General features: G+C 39.1%; 1 protein-coding gene and 1 pseudogene across 5 annotated transcripts in view; one reads left to right on the forward strand and one right to left on the reverse strand.

Annotated features, from left to right (window-relative positions):
- The window catches only part of ITPK1 (inositol-tetrakisphosphate 1-kinase), a 416,475-nt gene that overhangs the window by 177,798 nt on the left and 220,334 nt on the right, over positions 1-18,343 (forward strand). For all 5 annotated transcript variants that reach the window (XR_011970463.1, XM_072624303.1, XM_072624305.1 and 2 more), the window contains one exon: positions 14,355-14,472. Coding sequence is in view for 4 of the 5 variants with exons in the window: in XM_072624303.1 (XP_072480404.1) it covers positions 14,355-14,472 (118 nt within the window). In the remaining variant the exon portion in view is untranslated. The remainder of the gene's footprint in view (positions 1-14,354; positions 14,473-18,343) is intronic.
- LOC140514194 (stathmin pseudogene) lies at positions 729-1,622 on the reverse strand (annotated as a pseudogene).

The following is an 18,343-nucleotide window of genomic DNA, read 5'->3' on the forward strand; positions in this document are numbered from 1 at the left end:
GTGCTTTCCGTCTGTTCATTTTTGCCTACTTACCTGTATTTAGCTTGCTTTGTATAGACTTGTTGGCATGTTGTCTTTTCCCTTAGATTCTAAGCTCCTTGAGGTCATGGACTGCGTTTTGCCTTTTTTTTGTATCCCCAGGCTTAGAACAAAGCCTGACATGTGGTAGACATGTAACAGATGTTGGTTTGTTGATTGATTTAGTTTTCTAGTATGTAATCACTCACCTGACCGGGAGAAATGGGCATGGTCGTTCTGTGTTGGCTTAGATATCCCTCTCTTAAAAAGTGAGAGAGCAGGAAATGTATTTGGTTTGGAGCTAGGGGACCTAGGCTTTTGAATACTTTACCTACCACCTGTTTCTCGTGATACCTCAGTCAAATTCCCTCATCTCTCTAGGCCTTGGTTGAAAGACATCTCGTGATAGGGAACCAAATTCCTCCCAAAGGATCCCTTTTCTAATTTTGGACTGGTCTACTTGTTAGGGTATTTTTCCTTACATCAAACCAAAATGTACCTTTCTTCAATTTCTGCTAATTACTCCCAAGTTCAAATCTTTGGGGCCAAGCAGAGTAAGGTTAATTTTTCTGTTGTATGATAGCTCTTCAAATACCTGAAAACAGCTCCACTGTGACTGTCTCCTCCTTTCTTACCAGGTTTTCTTTTCTCCAAGTTAAGCATTTCCAGGTCCTTCGTTGGCAAATACGTCCAATGCTTATATGGCATGATTCTTTTTTTTTTTTTTAACAGCACTGTGCAGTTTTATTAACCATTCAAGTACAGTAGTATCTGGAAAGTCTGGGACAAAGGTCAGGTTTCAAAAGTGAACAGACAGATATATTCAGCATCTGACACTTGGAAAGAAGCATACTACAGATTCCTTTCACAAACATCTTTTTCACAGAGCCAATACAGTACTAGTCATTAACCCAGCACCAAGCATACTGGAATAGAAAAGATGCAACAAGAAAAACAGCTGTTAGAAAGACTTCGACACTTTAGAAACAGAGCAAAACACTTGTAGTTTCTCCCCATTTGCCCCAAACAGCATCCGTCTGGTCCGGATCTACCTATGCAGTTCTACATCAGTTTCTAGAATATTTGTCAGGAGGAATAAGATAAAAGCGACATTGGCCAGTTCAGTCTTTGGATGCCCGGGATGGGGAGAAGCCAGCTCTTAGCCAGCTAGTCAGCTCCGTTCTCATTGGCAGGGTCTTTGGACTCTGTTCTTCCGCACCTCCTCCATGTGCTTATCCTTCTCCCGCAGACGCTCCAGCTTAGCAGCCATTTGGGCCTCTCGGTTCTCTTTGTTAGCTTCCATTCTGTGGGTCAGTTTTTCTTCCCCCATTTTACTAACGTTGCTGTTTTCGTCAATTGCTTTCTGAAGCACCTCCTTCTCATGCTGCCGCTGCTCAGCTAGCTGCTTCAAGATTGCAGCTTCATGAGACTTGCGTCTTTCTTCTGCAGCTTCTAGCTTCTTCTGAATTTCTTCCAGGGAAAGATCATTCTTCTTTGGAGGGGAAAGGGGAAATTCTGGGACTGCTTCTTTGGAATGAGGACTAAGTATCAGCTCAAATGCCTGCCTTCTCTAGTGCTTTCACCTGGATATCAGAAGAAGCCATGGTGAGTAGAAGACAAGAGACTGGCAGTGCACTCTATGCAGTCTACGCGGTGGAGAAAACTCTGCTTGGTCCGAGCCACCCAGCCACATTATGATTATCCTCCTGTGGTTGTCTTCCTGCATACTGATACCTTTACTGAAATGTTGCATCCAAACTGGGTTGCATTACGCAGTTGTAGCCTGACACAGACCTAGCCACGTACCTTATTCTGAGCCAGTCTGTGTTTTAGCATTCTTAATACTGTTCTGTCTGTCAGGAGAACTTTATACACAGCAGCAACCACAGTGTGTGAGGATTTTTTCTGGTAGACTTAAAACTTCATTGCAATGCAAGGACTTAAAAAATTCCCAGTGGTCTCTTAAGACAAAATGCCTTCCACATCCAGAGAAAGAAATATGGAATTCGATCAAATTTAATTTAATAGGGATTAATGTGAAGTTAGTTAGGCAAGAAGCCATTTATTAAGCACCTACTCTGTGTCAGGTACTATGCTTAGTGCACATTTGAGTTCAAAAAATCAACAAACTTAAGAGGGGAGAGGCATGGCTACATAACAATTCATGTGAAATAAATTTGGGGGATTTTGGTCAATATGAGTAAACAGTCAAATGCAGCAGCCAAAAAAGTTATTATTATCTCAGGCTGCACTCAAGGGCAGATAATGGAATAAAAATATGAAATTGTGACACAGGCCAGACAGAACAGTATTTTTTCTAAATCTTTTTAAATTTTATTTGTTTTCCATGTTCTACAATCACTTCTATATAACTTAGTTATTTTTCCCAGTCCTTCCCCTGACTTTCCCCTTCTTTTCCCCTTCTCTCCCTGAGACGGCATACAATTTTATATAGGTTCTACACATACATTTCTATTAAGTACATTTCCACCTTAGTCATGTTGCATACAAGAATTGAAATGAATGGGAGAAATCATAAAACAAACCAAAACATAAAACAAAGGAAAATAATCTGCTACATTCTATGATCAAATTCCATAGTTCTTTCTCTGGATGTGGAAGGCATCTCTGCATCTTTCCTCCAAACTATTCCCTCTGAAAAGGTTAATGGAACAATGTCTGTCCTTAAAAAAAATTACTGGTCCCTTTTATTTTAACTTAGACGTTTACAGATAGCTAAACTAACCCCTCCCCACCTCCCTTGGACAAACACTGAGCTGGGCAAAAACCCTCCAGAAACAACAACAGTGAAAGAAAAGATCAATGATTGCATCTGGCAACATGTACAGGATTCTGCCTTTGTGATTATCCAGTGGAGAGGCAGTGTAATGGATAGAAAACTGGCCTTGACACCAGGAAGACCTGGGTTCGAATTCCACATCAAATAACTTAACCTTTTGTTGTTCTAGACAATTTTGTAAGTCTTGCATTGGTAAAGTGAATTTCCTGTACTGGTCACATTACAGTCATTTTCCTAATTTTCATTTCAGCCATTTTCTTCTTTGGGAATTTACATTGTTATAATCACTGGATGGGTGTATTGTTTTTGTGGTTCTGCTTATTTTAGTTATATGTCAGTTCATGCTCATCTTTCCAGTTTTCTTTTGGGAAATTTCTTTCATTCATCATTTCTTATAGCATGATATTTTATTATAGTCATATGAAAATATATCCATACTGTTCCCAAATCACGGGGCACTTCCTTTGTTTATAGTTCTTTGCTATAAAAAAAAGTATTACTGAATATTTTTAGTATTTATTGGGTCTTTTTTTTCCTCCCTTTCTGTTTTGATCTCCTTCCAATATGAGATGATTTGGTCAAAGGGTATAAGCAGTTCAGTTACTTTTCTTGACTTATTTCAAATTGTTTTCCACAATGATTGTATTAATTCATAGATGCAACAGTAATGTATTAAAATCCCAATATATTTTTCTTGGCCCATCCAGGATGCATTTTTATTTTTTCATCCTTGTACATTTAATAGGTTTGGGGTTTTTAACTTGAATTTCTTTAATTAGTGATTTGCAGTATATTTTCTTCTGGTTGTTAATATTTTAGAATTTTTCTTTTGAAAACTGTTCACGTCTTTTAACTACTTATCTTTTGGGGATTCTTTGTGATCACTGCTTCCTTTTCTGATTCACTAATTATCCATTTGCTAATACATTGTCAGAAACTGAATTTGAACTCATTAGACTATATAGTTCATAGACTCCACATTCTCTCCCTTCATGTCCTCTTCCCCCATTCCATCCGCAGCCCCCAAAATCTCTTTACTTTTTACTATCAGCTTAGCTCCTTTTTAGCTATTTCCTAGCTCAGTAATGTTTCTCTTTGACAGAGAATGCAGTAAACTTTAATCCATTATCATGGTCCTATCCACACTTAACAGTAATTGTATCCTATCTCTGATTATCTTCTTTTTCTTAATACAGAAAAAACACCACTTGCCCCTATTTTGTTGTCTTTTTATTTTTAACCAATCTTAAATCAGTCTGAGTTTAGAACTCTTACCACTATTCTTACTGACCTGTGCCACAATTTTGTTTTTCTCTTTTGTTACCTGCCCTTGATTATATCATCTGAAAATTCTTTTCAAAATCTAAGTTGTGATGAGTTCCTTTTCCATCCACATTCGTCTCTTTACACTGCTCCTTTATTTCTTCCTAATCATAATTTTTACTCTTTAGATTTTCATAATTTCATACTTCATAGTTTTCTGCTTCCCCTGTAGAATTTTAGACCTTTCAATTCTCTTTTCTGTGAAGTCTCTGAAATCCATCCTTTCAAAATCTAGACTGTCCTTTTTTGCCCAGTTTTCCTCTGTCATAAAATTTAAGATAGTGTGGTCACTTCCCACCAAAGTTCCCGTAATTTCAACTTTAGCAACAAGTACCTTGTTGTTGAAAATCTGGTGCAGAATCAAAACTTCCCTCATGCTTTCTCCACCTTTTGAAGGCTATTATCATGATGATGTATCAAGAATCTTTGCATTACTTTTTTATGACAGAGAGAATGCCAGATGTCTGAATTAATCGAGGTCATCTCATCTTTTTTCACTCTTTTCTCATGGCTCCATTTGTGATCTGTTTCCTGAACTCTTTATCTGTTTTCTATTTCTCTAGAAGTAGTCTGTGACCATCAGTGTCATTTCCTTGTCTGCTTTCTTTGATCATTACCAATGTGCTGTGTCAGATACCGTAGAATTTTGTGTGTGTGTGTGTGTGTGTGTGTGTGTGTGTGTGTGTGTATTTACAGTGTAGGAAGAAGAAAAGCTTAGAAATAACCAGATAAGCAAACTCTAAGAGCCAGAAATAAAACCATGTGGCTGAAGCTGTCCAGTTGGTCAACAAACATTTATTAGGGCTTACTCATTGATAATTAGTGGTAGTAATTGTAATGTGTTCAGTGATAGGATTACAAAGAGACAAAAACAGTTCTTGTCTTCAAGGATCTCACACTCTAATTAGGGAGACACTATGCAAACAACTCTGTGTATGAGAAACATGTTCAGAGTAGATTGTATATAATCTCAATGGGGCATCTCTAAAATTAAAGGGGATCTGGGAAAATCTTCTTGCAGAAGGTTGGATTTAAGCAGAGATATATCTATAAAATATACAGAACATGTATGACAAATGAGATGAACTAGCAGTCCTAATACAAGGCAACAAATTTGAGTTCATAAAAGTATCACTGAGATTTGCTGACATGGAATATGGCTCCAGATGCCATACGTTATTCAGAAGGAGAAAAGAATGGATAAAATGAGAGAAGGCTGAGTAGCACTGCATTTATTTACTAGAGAATATTTAAGGGATATTCTTAAGTGAAAAAAAATCAGGAGTTGGGGCATGGGTGGTGAAGAACAAAGTTCAGGGGAACCTTAGAGTACATATAGTCCAATTTGGATCTGAACACAAATCCCCCCTTTTGTGTCTCTAACAAGTGATCATCCAACCTCTACTTGAAGTTTCCAGTGAGAGCTCACCTACTAAAACTGCTGATTCTGCTTTTAGGAAGATTTTCCTTAAGTTGAGCCTAATCTTCTCTTCTCTAGGACTTTGAACCATTCTTTCTAGTTCTGCCCAGTGGGACTAAGCTAAATAGGTCCTTCCATCTCCCATATGGATTGTTGCTGTTCAGTCATTCCTCCATGTCCAATTCTTTGTGAACATGTGGACCATGCCAAGGGTGTTGATGTCGTTTTCTTGGCAAAAATACTGGAGTGGTTCATCATTTCCTTTTCTAGTGCATTAAAGCTCTAGGGTCACACAACTAGTAAGTGCTTGAGACTGGATTCAGATTGGTCTATCCATTGAGCCATCTAACTGTCCCATGTGGGACAGCCTTTCAAATACTTCAAGATGGATGTAATTTTGCTCTTAAATCTTTTCATCTTAAGGCCAGTTTTTAAATGGTCCATTTTATCTAGTCTTAGACGTGGCAACCTTGTAATCATGTAGCCTACAGAAGTACGTTGTCTGAAGGAGTGAAATGTTTATTACGTGCTTATTATGTTGAGAGCACTCTGCTAAACCCTAGAGGTTCCCATAGAGAAGCAGGACACTTCCTGCTCCCAAAGAGCTCACATTCTAATGGAGGACATAGCACATATGGAAGCCTTCAGGTACATCCAGATGACAATTCCTGGAATTTTTCTTAGCACAATAAATCTTTTTGCTCTATATAGAGGGGTGGGTTCAAATTTGAGATATCCTTCTAATGCAAGGTGAATAGGTCCATGTGTGAGTGGGAGATAATGGAAGTTAAAGTGGGAAGAGCTCTGTACTTGGAGAATTGGGTTCAGATCTTTGAGTTGACCCATTCTAGTTGTGTAATGTTGGTCAGTTAGCCATTTTGTGCTTCTAGTCTTTTGTAAAAGAATGGGAATGAGAGGGGGATGATGTAGCTGATTACACTGCAGGTTTGTTTTGAGAAAAGTGATTTGTGAACCATAATGTGGTATATAATTATGTGTTATATAATTATGAGCTATTATGATTGTGGATTCTGCCGAAATCCTCCTTTAATCCCAGAGCTATTTGTATCTGCCTTTCTCTAACCTCTTTTCCGCTGCCTCTGGTTAAAACTAGGCTTTAGTTTTAAGTCCAGGGAATGGTATTTTGGAGAAGTAACCTGGCAATTGCTCCAAATGAGGCTGTGTTTACCATTTGCTATGGAAACAGCCCAGGTCCTCCTCTGAGTGGTGATATAATAGTACTTAGCACATATCTCTTCTCAACAGTTTCTTTGGTAATTCTAAGAAAAGTATTAAAATTTTATGAAGCTTTGTAGCACAATAGATAGGCTGAAAGACTTAGAGAAGGAAGTCCATTTGTGTCACCATAGGCCCATTGGAAAAAACTCTTTCTTCCTTTTGTGAATACTTCCTTTCTTTCGTAATTCTTTATTCTCTCTGATGAATGTGTTTAAGAATAGTTCTTCCACTAAGATCAGTGGCATTCATTCTATGTCAAAAGCTTATTTTGGTGCCTGCTTCTAAGATATTTTCCTCTTCCTCTGTTTTCCATTTTTCTTCCTTCCAGATTTGGAATGAATTAACTTCTTTATAATCTGATTTGTATCTCTCCTCCACCCTCTTTTATAAAAGTCTCTTAATTTAATGCTTGTGTGTGGCTTTTGAGGAAAACACAATTTGGAGTTTGATTACTCAGCAACAATAGTCAACAAAACTTGTTGAGAAAGAGGAAGGTTACATAAGCCTTGCCCTCAAGAAAACTGCCTTTTATTGGCTAAAGTGGGTCAGACCTACATATGCATATGTGGTCCAGTTCTTTTCAGCAAATATTAAGCACCTACTTTGTTTGAGGCAACATAGACAATAATACATGAAGGAGAACATTATTAAAGAAGGTTGGAAAAACAGACTAGAGACAGATTGGGAAGGAGTTTAAATTCAAAGCTGAGGAGCATGCACAGTAGAACCCTTGTCCTTGGAGGGTATGGACCCATTAGAATAGTACCTGGGGAAGATTATGTTGATATTGTTTTGGAGGAAGAATTGGAGAAGACACTAGAACCTAGGGGTTCAACTGGAAGAGAGCATATTGAAAGAGAAGAGAGTCCATGATTTAGAGACTTGAACAGCACCGCTATTAAGGGAAGGGATGTGGCTAGATGTAGATAGATAAAAGAGACTGAGGAGGAGCAGTCAGACAGAGGGAGAACTGGGAGCAAAGTGTGCTCCACAAATCTAGGGGAGAGAAGTGCCCTGGAGGAAGGGGTGACCAGTGATATCTGCTACCCTTGAGTAGTCAAGAGGAGTGATAAAGAAACCTTCTGATTTGGCAATTAAATCGTTGGGAACCTTGGAGACAGTTGAGGTCCCAAATGAGGTTGTAAGTTGTTGGAGTGCTGTGGAAGATGGCAGAGACCCCTGAGAAATTGCAGGTTAGAGAGTAAGAGAGACAGAAGGGGCAAACTCTTCAAAGAGTTGGAGCCCAGGGGATAGGATCTGGGGCACAAGTAGAGGAACTGACCTCAGAAAGAATGGTCACTTCTGTCTCTGAGATATTTTGAGATATAGTTTAGGATAAATGAAGCTCACAGTAGATGTTTCTTTTCATGGTAAAGTAGAAGGTGTGGTTCTTGGAAGTAGGAAAAGGGTTCTGTGAGAAGCTTAAGGAAAGAGAAGATTTGGAATGACTACTGTGGGGAGTGGGACCCAGTTAATTGGGAAGGATAAAGGGGTTACCATGTGGCATTGAGGGTTCAGTTGAGATTAGGTTACACTTTTAAAACTTGTGCTATTTTTTCCTGGAGCATCAGTGACCTACAAATGTGAATAGGTTTGAGAAGACTTGAGTGGATGTCATGATGAAGATGAAAATTAGGTTTAGGAGAAGTGGGGCAGAGGAAAAGAAGAAAGAATAGAAGGTTGTAGTCAGAGAAAGAAATTTGAGGGTTTGGGATCATGAAAGCAGAGTAGTAACAGGTGATGGTGTGCTTGAGAGTCAGCTTGTCTGTGACTGAGGTGGCATCATGTTGAGTGTCATGAGAGATGATGAGGAAGTTGTGCAACCAGGAGACCAGAGTGTTTGACAGGACAGGAGCTTGGAATGCAAACTGAAGTAGAAAGGCAGTTTCCAGAGGAACACTGAGCCAAGTGCTTGAACACCTGGAGAAGAGAGCCAACCAGCTGGGGGTCAGTAGTAACTGTCTCTGATTAAGGGCAGGACACTGGTGTTTGGGATCTTAAGGCCTTGCTGAAATCATATTCATAATTTGTATTCAACAGGGTTTGTTTTTTGTTTTTTTGTTTTTTTAGACCTCATTCCTAAATGGCAACAGGTGATCAATGAATGGTTCAAAGATAACTTGTAGTAAGAGTGTATTGTTTAATTCAATTCCTGTGGATCTTGTAAGGGCATTAGTGTCTGACACCTTGACCTTGGATGAAGTTTTGGTCAGTAAGAAACTTGATGCCTGATGTTCTGGTCCTGTGCAGTGTCCTTATGGGCTGAGTCGTGCTATCTGGGCCACTAATAGTAGGAAACCTTCCACTTTCTTCCCCCCACTCAGTCAGGGTCATTTCACAATTATTATATAAGTGAGTGGAAGAGTTAGGACTAAAAAGCCTTCTAAAAGGTACCTCCTAATAGAGGTAGAAGAGGCCATAAAATCTACTCCAACTCCCTAATTTTACAGAGGAGTAAACAAGTTCAGAGAAATAACTTGTTCATGATCACATAGCTAGGTAATATTAGAGGTGGCGTTTGAATCCAGGCTTTCCCAACTCCAGTTCTAGCACCACATGCCCTTATACCAGTGGTCTCAAGCTCAAATAGAAACTATTTTCTGTTTCTCATTTCACTATAGTTATCCCACTGATCCCTGTTTCCCCTCCCAGAAAGTGATCCTTTATGACTAGTATTATTTTTTTTAAGAAAGGAAAAAAGAAGTTAGCATAACTGATTCATACATTCAAGAAGTCCAAAAGTGTGTGCAATGTATATAATACTTGTGGACCTCCTACCTCCACAAAAGTGTAGGCTGTAGGTAACTCCTCATATCCTTTCATTCAAAGCAGTCCGCTTAATCTTTATAATTTTGTTGCATTTATTTATTAGCGTTAAGTGTGTAGTTTTCCTATTTCCATTTCTATTATATATTTTTTATTTTGTTAGATATTTCACATTCATTTTAATCTGGTTTGCTTCAGCATGACAGGGTGGCTTGCGTTTGACATGTCCGGAATATATGATGAAGACCTCTGACTGGGAAACAAGCCCTGGGCCACAGTGGGGAAAATTCTGAATTTTAACCACTAGACTCCCAGAGAATGCAGTCAGCCAACAGTCATTTATTCAATGATTTCTTTGTGCCAGGCATTGTGCTAAGTGTTTAGGGTGCAGAATGCAGTCATTGCTGTCAAGTAGCTCATGTCCCATGGGAAGGACAATATACAAACGAGACTTCTACAGGATAAGTTGAGAGGGAGTAGTCTCTAAAAGAAGACAGAATGAAGGAAGGAAAGAAGACTTGAGGAAGACTTTTTTCAAAAGGTGAGGCTTTTGGGGTAAGAGTTGACAGAAGCCAGGAATGCTTGGAGGTGGAAGTGGGGAGAGAGAGAGAGCATTCCAGGTGTGGGAGACAGCCAGAGAAAACACCTGATCGGGTTGTGTGCAAGGAAACACATATGACCTTACTCCTAAATGAAATGCTCTCTCTGTATGACACTACTGCCTTTTGTGTAATCTAATGAAAAATTCTTTCTTGATGAAGTGTGATTTATCTTGTGGTTTTTCAGCAGAAGGAGGTAGAGATATCATAGGTGTTTATCAAGACTTCTGGCAGTTAAAACTTAAATTCAAGTAGTAGGACAGCTTGGTGGTATAATGGCGATAGCACTGGGCCTGGATTCCAGAAGAACTGAGTGCAAATCCTGCCTCATATTCTTCCTATCTGTGTCACCCTGGCAAAAGTCACTTAATCTCGGTTTGCCTCAGTTTCTTCATCTATAAAGTGGTGGTAATAATAGCACCTATCTCCTGAGCTTGTTATGAGGATCCAATGAGATAATACATGTGAAGCACTTAGTGCCCGATACATAGTAAGATGCTGTATAAATGTTAGCTCTCATTAATTGACCTGTTTACCTTAGTTTCTTTGTATGTAAAATGAGGATAACAGTAGCCCTGGGGTCGTTGTGAGGATCAGATAAGGTAACCTTTTTTGTGACGTGTTTAAGCACAGTTTTTGGCACTTTATAAATTTTAGCTATTATTGTTGTTACTATCATCAGTGGAATTTGTTAGTACCCCCTCTGTGCCCATAATCTACGCTTCTTTTGTTCTTGATCTCCTATACCATGAAAGAATGTACAGAGAATGTAAAGATGAAAAAAATGACCTAGCCTAAGAACTGACTCTACAGGGCATTTCACATATAGGCACAGAAGTAGAATTCAAGGTAGATATCAATAAATGGAAAACAAGAAGCCAGGCCAAATGTTCTAAAAATAATTGGAGGAGCTGTCTTTCATCCAGGAGATATAAAGCAAGACTTGGGGACATCATGACCCCTGAGCTGGGCCGTGACTGAACTTCACCTCTGAAAGTGTGTGTCCCCTGTTCAGAATGGTAAGGTCTTTGAAAATAATGTGAGGTTGGACAAAACCCAAACCAAGTGAGATGGATATTTTAAAAAAAGGCTAAGAACATCATACAAAAAGACTTAAAATTTTTTTCTTTAAAGGTATAGTCACACTAAAAAGAAAAAGGAAGTGATAGGCCTATTTATTGGGACAGGCAATAATGTAACAGATAACAGATGAAAATCAAGAAAACAGGAGGATCAGACTTCTATTTTGCTTCTTTAATCATCCATCCTATTCTCCCTATTTTCCTGGACAGGATAAAGTAGACATCAAAGAAAGCATATGCTCGTGGTAAAGGTGCTAGCTTTATGATGAGAAACTTGGCGGAGGAAAGTATTTATTCAAGGGGAGACATCATCATATTGTAGAAGGAACTCTGGTTTTGGAGTGTGAGAACTTGATTATTTTTTTTGCTGAGTTTACTAGCTCAGCTAGTATCTTGGGACAAGACATGTCTCATCTCTGCACTTACCTGTAAATTAAGGATGATTTATTCTGCTCTTCCTGTGGCACAGGCTGGTTTGAGCATTGAACAAGATGTGTGTGAGAAGCACTTTGAAAAATATCAAGGATTTTAAATGTGTTAAAGACACCTGGCTTGGAAGAATTACTTTTTACATAATAAAGGTATTTGGAAAGATACCATGACAGAACCTCTAGAGAAATAGGTATCAGAAGTCTGGAAATAGGCAAATGTTTCCATTTTCAAAAAGGGTAAAGATGTGAATGATGGAAACTAAAAAGCAGTAAGCTTGACATCCATTCCTCACAACATACTAGAACAGATTATTAAACAGATACAATGTGAGCACTTTAAAGAAATGGTGATTGCAGGCTAGCCAAGACTAGGTCAAGCCAAACTAGGCTTATTTCCCTTTGTGAAGAGTAGATTTTCCTTTGTGATTGGTAGGTTGATTGATCAAGGGAATGCTGTACTTTTCCCTCTCCATTTTCTGGACCTGTTGAGAGGCTCCCTCTTTCACTGCATATCAGCATGTGGGTTTGGAACTCAAAAACCATATAGTTGCCCAAGGGATCGCAGAGGTTAAGTGATTTTACCCAGGTTCACATGGCCATTTTGTATCAGAGGTAGATTTTGAATCCACCTTTTCCTTAATGTGAGGTGAGGCCTCTATGCATTTATGGAGGCAGCTAGGTAGTGCAGTGGATAGAGAATTGGGCCTGGACTTAAGAAGACTGGAGTTCAAGTTCTGCCTCAGGCACTTACTATGTGACTCTGGACAAGTCACTTACCCTCTGCAGTTTTAAGATCTGTAAACTGGGGATAATAATAGCACTTACCTCTCAGGGCTGTTTTGATGCTTAACATAGCGCAGTGCCAGGTACATAGTATAAATATCTAAATGTTGACTATCATTATTATTATGATGTTAAAACACTATATTGTAGACATGTAGCACAGTGCCTGGCACACAGTAAACATTATATAAATGTCATCTATTATTATTATTCATGTAGAATTGTAACACTATATATTAATATATGGCAGCTAAGTGGTACAGTGAATAGAGTGCCAGGTCTTTAGTCAGGAACACCTGAGTTCAAGTGCGTCCTCATACACTTATTAGCTGTGGGACCCTGGCCAATTCACTTAACCCTGTTTGTCTCAGTTTCATCATCTGGAGCTGGAGCTGGAGAAGGAAATGGCAAACTACTCCCGTGTCTTTGACAGGAGTACTCCAAATGGGGTCATGGAGAGTTGGACACAACTGCAGAACCACATGAATATGTTATACATAAACCCATTTATAATATGTAATTATATTACTGCACAAGAATCTGTTAATGATAATGCTTACACTAACAGCACCTGCCTTTCAGTGTGGTGAGTCCAAAATATCTGTAAGTGCTTGGTAAGCTTTGAAGAGCTATGTAAATGTTGTAGTTATTGTTGCTGTCTTGATTATTTTACTGTGGTGGGGGTGGGGGTGGGGGAGGTGGCGCGGCTGTGGTTGTGATTCCTTGCCTCTCATTTTTCAGTTCAAGTCATCTAATTGAGGAGTTAACACCTAAGGATATTTTGTTCAGGAAAGTTGTGGGGTATGTGAGTGCAGCCATCAGGCAGTTCAGTGACTCACCCTTTTTTTAGAAGGTATGGTAGTATTACTTGGATTTATTTTCCCAGAGCAGGGGGGGTGGAAAGGAAGTGAGGGACATGGGAGGAGGAGTGATGAAAGTGAAGCGTGTCAGTTTCCTGGACCAGCCAGATTATGGTGGGTTCTCACCCAGATGGAATAAGATCTAAAGGTAGGGATACCACTTGTGGAAGGCCTTGAAATAAGAACTAGAGTTTTAAACTTTGCTTGCAGACAGTGTAGACTGGCAGTTGGTCTAGTATCATGACTGAGCTGAAGTGAGAGACCTGAGCTTCCTGCCTCTCCTTGATTGTCTTCCATTTTCCAGCTCTTTAGTATATGTGATTCCTATATCTACCAAAGGTATTGTAAGTAGGCAGTGATTATGCCACACTTACTGTGTATTCTTTGCCTGGCACAGTGCCTGGAACTATAGTAAGTGCTGAATAAATGCTTTCTTCCTTGATCTTTAAAAACACTTGATTTGGCACTTGGCACATAAAAAGGCAATATATTGTTTTAGCTGAATGAGAGCTGGACTTGGCATTAGGATTTAAAACTACTATGTGACCTTGGACAAGAATGTCTCCAAACACCTTAACCCCTGTAAAATGGGAATCATACTTACACCTCCTGTTTCATAATGTAGTTGAGAGGAAAGTGCTTTGAAAACCTTCAGATTTTACAGTTATTAATGGAAGCTCAGTTAATAATGTCTTGAATCAAGATGCTGTAGCGTCATCATTGGAGAGAATGTATGAATCCTTTGACTGAACTGCGACTTCCTGACAGTAAATATCCTCTGCTCTATCTGCTGTTTTTTTCTTGATCATCATAACTATCATTTATATTGCAGTTTACAGTTTTCAAAGCACAGTTTTACATATTATCTCTTTTTCATCTTCACAACAACCTTATGAAATAGGTACTATTATTCTAACTTTTCCAAATAAAGAAATTGAGCTCGTAAAATGTCTGATCTTCTTGCCTCTGAATCTGGCATTTTATCCACTATGCCACCTAGCTTCCTCTCCAATGAAAATATTTTTCCTTTCAGGAATATATTGATGCTCACCCAGAGACCATCATCCTGGATCCCCTCCCTGCCATTAGAACTCTTCTGGATCGATCCAAGTCTTATGAACTTATTCGAAAAATTGAAGCTTACATGAAAGGTAAGTTGATACTCAGTCTAAGCGAGTTCCTTGTTTTCCATTGGGTTTGCTGGAGAGAGAATGGCTAGCTTATCCCTAGTGGGACAATCATGTGAGAAACCTGATCTACTCTGGGAGCTTCCAAGCACAGCTGACTGAAACTAATTGGGCAACTGTTTGATTTGACCAGAAAAAAACGTCTTGTGGGGCATAATCTCTACTTAGGCAAAGTTCAGTAATAAGAGTACTAAGCTGCTTTCTTTGTGTCAATAAAATGAAGCCTTTGGATGATTTCATAAATGTTGGGAGGTTCTAAATGGCATTGATGCACACATATAATGAGGCAGGCAATGAAGTGTTGAAAATTTGTAATAGCCATATCAGCTGATCATAAGGTAAAAAGAGAAAAAGGCAAGGAAGAAGTCAAAGCACTTTTGATCTAACACATCAAGGCACGTAAACTAAGGCCTTCTAAAGGGTGCTGTTCTTCATGTGAGGGGGAATTTCTTCTCCCCACTCTAGGGACTTTGGGTACTGATCATCTACCACTTGCCAGTTCAGTTTTGTTGAAAATATTTTCTTCCAGGATGTTTATAGCAGTTTGTCTTTTTTGGAAACACTCCTGGTGATATTTGAATTACATTTCTTCTACACTGAATAAGTATTACACAGTGAGAGCCCTGTTTTAGGATAAGGTAAATACAGTGCTTGGGGTCTTAGTGATTTCTATCTCATTTGTAGCACAACCTCAGGCAACAAAAAAAGGCATGTTGGGATCCTCATGTGGGGTTCCCTGTTCATTTTGTTTCTTGAATCGATTATGGACTCGAATACCTGAGCCTATTTTGACTGCAAGGGGAATCTGATGATAGAATATGGATGGTTCAGTGTAACTCTCTCCCTGGTCTTGGAGTAGCAACTGTCAAGTACGTGCCCTGCTGAGAGGTGGGTCAGGTTGCTGCTTCTTTTCTCTTCGGGATGACATTTATTAGGTGTTTAGCTGCATTGTGCTGGAAAGGGTCAGACCTCTCTTGTTTTGAAATGGCTCTATTTCTCTGATAGAGAGGTCGTCGTCATGTAGTGTCTTTGAAAGAATCCTGAGGCTGGGAGTGAGGAAACTTACATTCTAAGACTGGTTATTCTGTTGGGTCACAGTGGGATGCTTAGATGGGTTATTTTGCTCCTCAGTTTATAAAAGGAAGTTTTTGGATTAGATGATTTCTATGGCTCTTATTGCTCTGAGATTCTGTGGTTCTAGGACATAGCATAAACCACCCAGCAGCGCTGTCACCGAATGCTAGGGCTGATAGGGAGGTAACCCTGAGATCATTTGTTCCTTTGACAGATGGGCAGGCAGAAGCTCATAAACGAATTGTCCAAAGTCACATACCTAGTAAGTGCAAAAGTAGGACCCAGACCCAGACTTTTATAATGCTAAGTCTTGTGCCTATGCTTTTATTCTGTAACTAAACTCCCTTAAAAGGTATCTAAGAAAGATCTTTCTTCTAAAGTTTGCCGTACATTGAATGGTGTTACAGTGTGTTTCCAGTGTCTTGTGAGGAAGGGATTCCAGAACATCCCCATTTCCCCATAATAACAACTAACAGTTCATTATGAAGCACCTACTATGTGCCAGGCACTGCGCTTTACAAATATATTACCTTATTTGATCTTTATAAAAACTCTGGGAAGTAGGTGCTGTTATTATCCCCATTTATTTCTCCTCCTCCTCCTCCTCCTCCTCCTCCTCCTCCTCCCTATTACCACTACTACCACCACCACCTATTATGTACCAGGTGTTATTTTAAGTGATTTTCAAATATTATCTTAATTGATACTCACAAAACCCCTGAGAAGTAGATGTTATTATTGTTCCCATTTTACAGAGGAAACTGAGGCAAATAAGTTAAGTGACTCTTGTCCAGGGTCATACGGCTTAGTAAGTATCTGAGGCTGGATTTGAATTTAGGTCTTCCTAACCCCAAACCCAGTCCCCTACCATATCACCAAGCTGTCTTATGGGAAGAATTAGAAGTCATCCTTAAAATGATCCATCACTTAGAGACGATAGTACAGGAGAAGGATCCAGGAGGTAGGCATAGTCTGGTAGGAAATTCTGATTTGTCGCAGGAATGTCCTTCCAATTTAGCTTTCAAAAAGGGCAGGACTATGATTTGTCCTATAGCCAGAAGTAGAAATAAAACCTCTCCTTTCCCTAAGGACTTTTAACACAGAAGATTGCTAGCGGCATTCTTTGAAGTTTAAATGTTCTGGAAGTAGTCTGTCTTTCCCTTATTCATTGGTAACTGACAGTGTCTTTGTTTTAAGTCAAAAGACCTAGGCTTGAATACTGACTTTCCCAGTTACAACTTGTGTGACCTTGTACAAATTACCCTTTCTGACCCTGTTTTCTCACTGGAAATAGGAACAAGGGTACTTGTATACCTCACAGTGTCAGCTTGATAATCAGAAGAGATACTGTGTAAAGTATTATGGCATAAATAACCTTGGCTCTATAATTAGAAGACCGGGGTTCAAGTCACCTTTTTGACCCTGCCTGTATGACCATGGGCACTTAATCTCCTGGGGCCTCAGTTCTTCATCTTCAAACTAAAGGAGTTTGAATAAATAGCCTCCATAGTCTCCTCTAGGTCTAAATCCTGTGATCCTCCCAGCCGTGTAGATGTCAGGAGTTGTTGATGATAACATTGATTCAGTTGTTTTGGTAGAAATCAGGGCAGGGGAGCTGTTTTGAATAGACTCTCCCTTCTTCCACATGCAGTTTCTTTCATTGTGCTGAGAATACCAGATCATTAGATTTTGATTAAGGTAACAAGGTTCATATCTTGGCCCTGCCATTTTGTAGCTGTTTAATCTCCCGGTGCCTCAGTTCTCTCATCTCGAAAATGACCACAGGGTGGTTGTGAGGAAAGTATTTTGTGAACTATAAAACCCTTCATTAGTACTAGCTGTTTTCTCATCCATAAAATCTGTTTAAAATTTTTAAAAATTGTCCACATGACAAGCTAGATGCGTTTCCAATAAGATTGGGGTGAAACAAGGATGTCCATTATCACCGCTGTTATTCAATATGGTACTAGAAATGTTAGATGTAGCAATAAGAGAAGGAAAAGAAATTGAAGGAATTAGAATAGGCAAAGAAGAAACTAAGTTATCACTCTTTCCAGAGGATATGATGATATACTTAAGAGAATATGAGAGAATCAAGTAAAAAACTACTTGAAATAATAAATAACCCTGGCAAAGTTGCAGGTTACAAAATAAACCCAGATAAATCATCTGCGTTTCTGTGTATTACTAACAAAGCCCAACAGCAAGAGATAGAAATCCCATTTAAAGCTACTGTAGACACCATAAAACATCTGAGCGTTTACCTGCCAAAACAACCCAGGGACTATATGAACACAGTTACAAAACACTTTATGCACTGATAAAGTCAGATCTAAGTAAGTGGAAAAACATCAGTTGCTCGTGGATAGGCCAAGCTAATATAATAAAAATGACAATTCTCCCTAAATTAATTTACTTATTCAATGCCTTACCAATCAGACTACCAGATAATTATTTTCTAGAGCTAGAAAAAATAATAACAGAATTCATCTGGAAGAACAAAAGGTCCAGAATATCAAGGGAACTAATGAAAAGGAATGCTAGGGAAAGTGGCGTAGCCCTACAAGATCTCAAATTGTGTTATAAAGCAGCAATCATCAAAACCACTTGGTACTGGCTAAGAAAGAGAGGGATAGACCAGTGGAATAGGTTAGGTACTCAAGACAGAATAGTCAGTGAATATAGCAATCTGCTGTTTGATAAACCCAAGGAACCCAAGGACAACAAAAATTGCTGAGAAAACTGGATAACAGTGTGACGA

The sequence above is a fragment of the Notamacropus eugenii genome, chromosome 7 (genome assembly GCF_028372415.1).
Source record: "Notamacropus eugenii isolate mMacEug1 chromosome 7, mMacEug1.pri_v2, whole genome shotgun sequence".
NCBI classification, from domain to species: Eukaryota; Metazoa; Chordata; class Mammalia; order Diprotodontia; family Macropodidae; genus Notamacropus; species Notamacropus eugenii.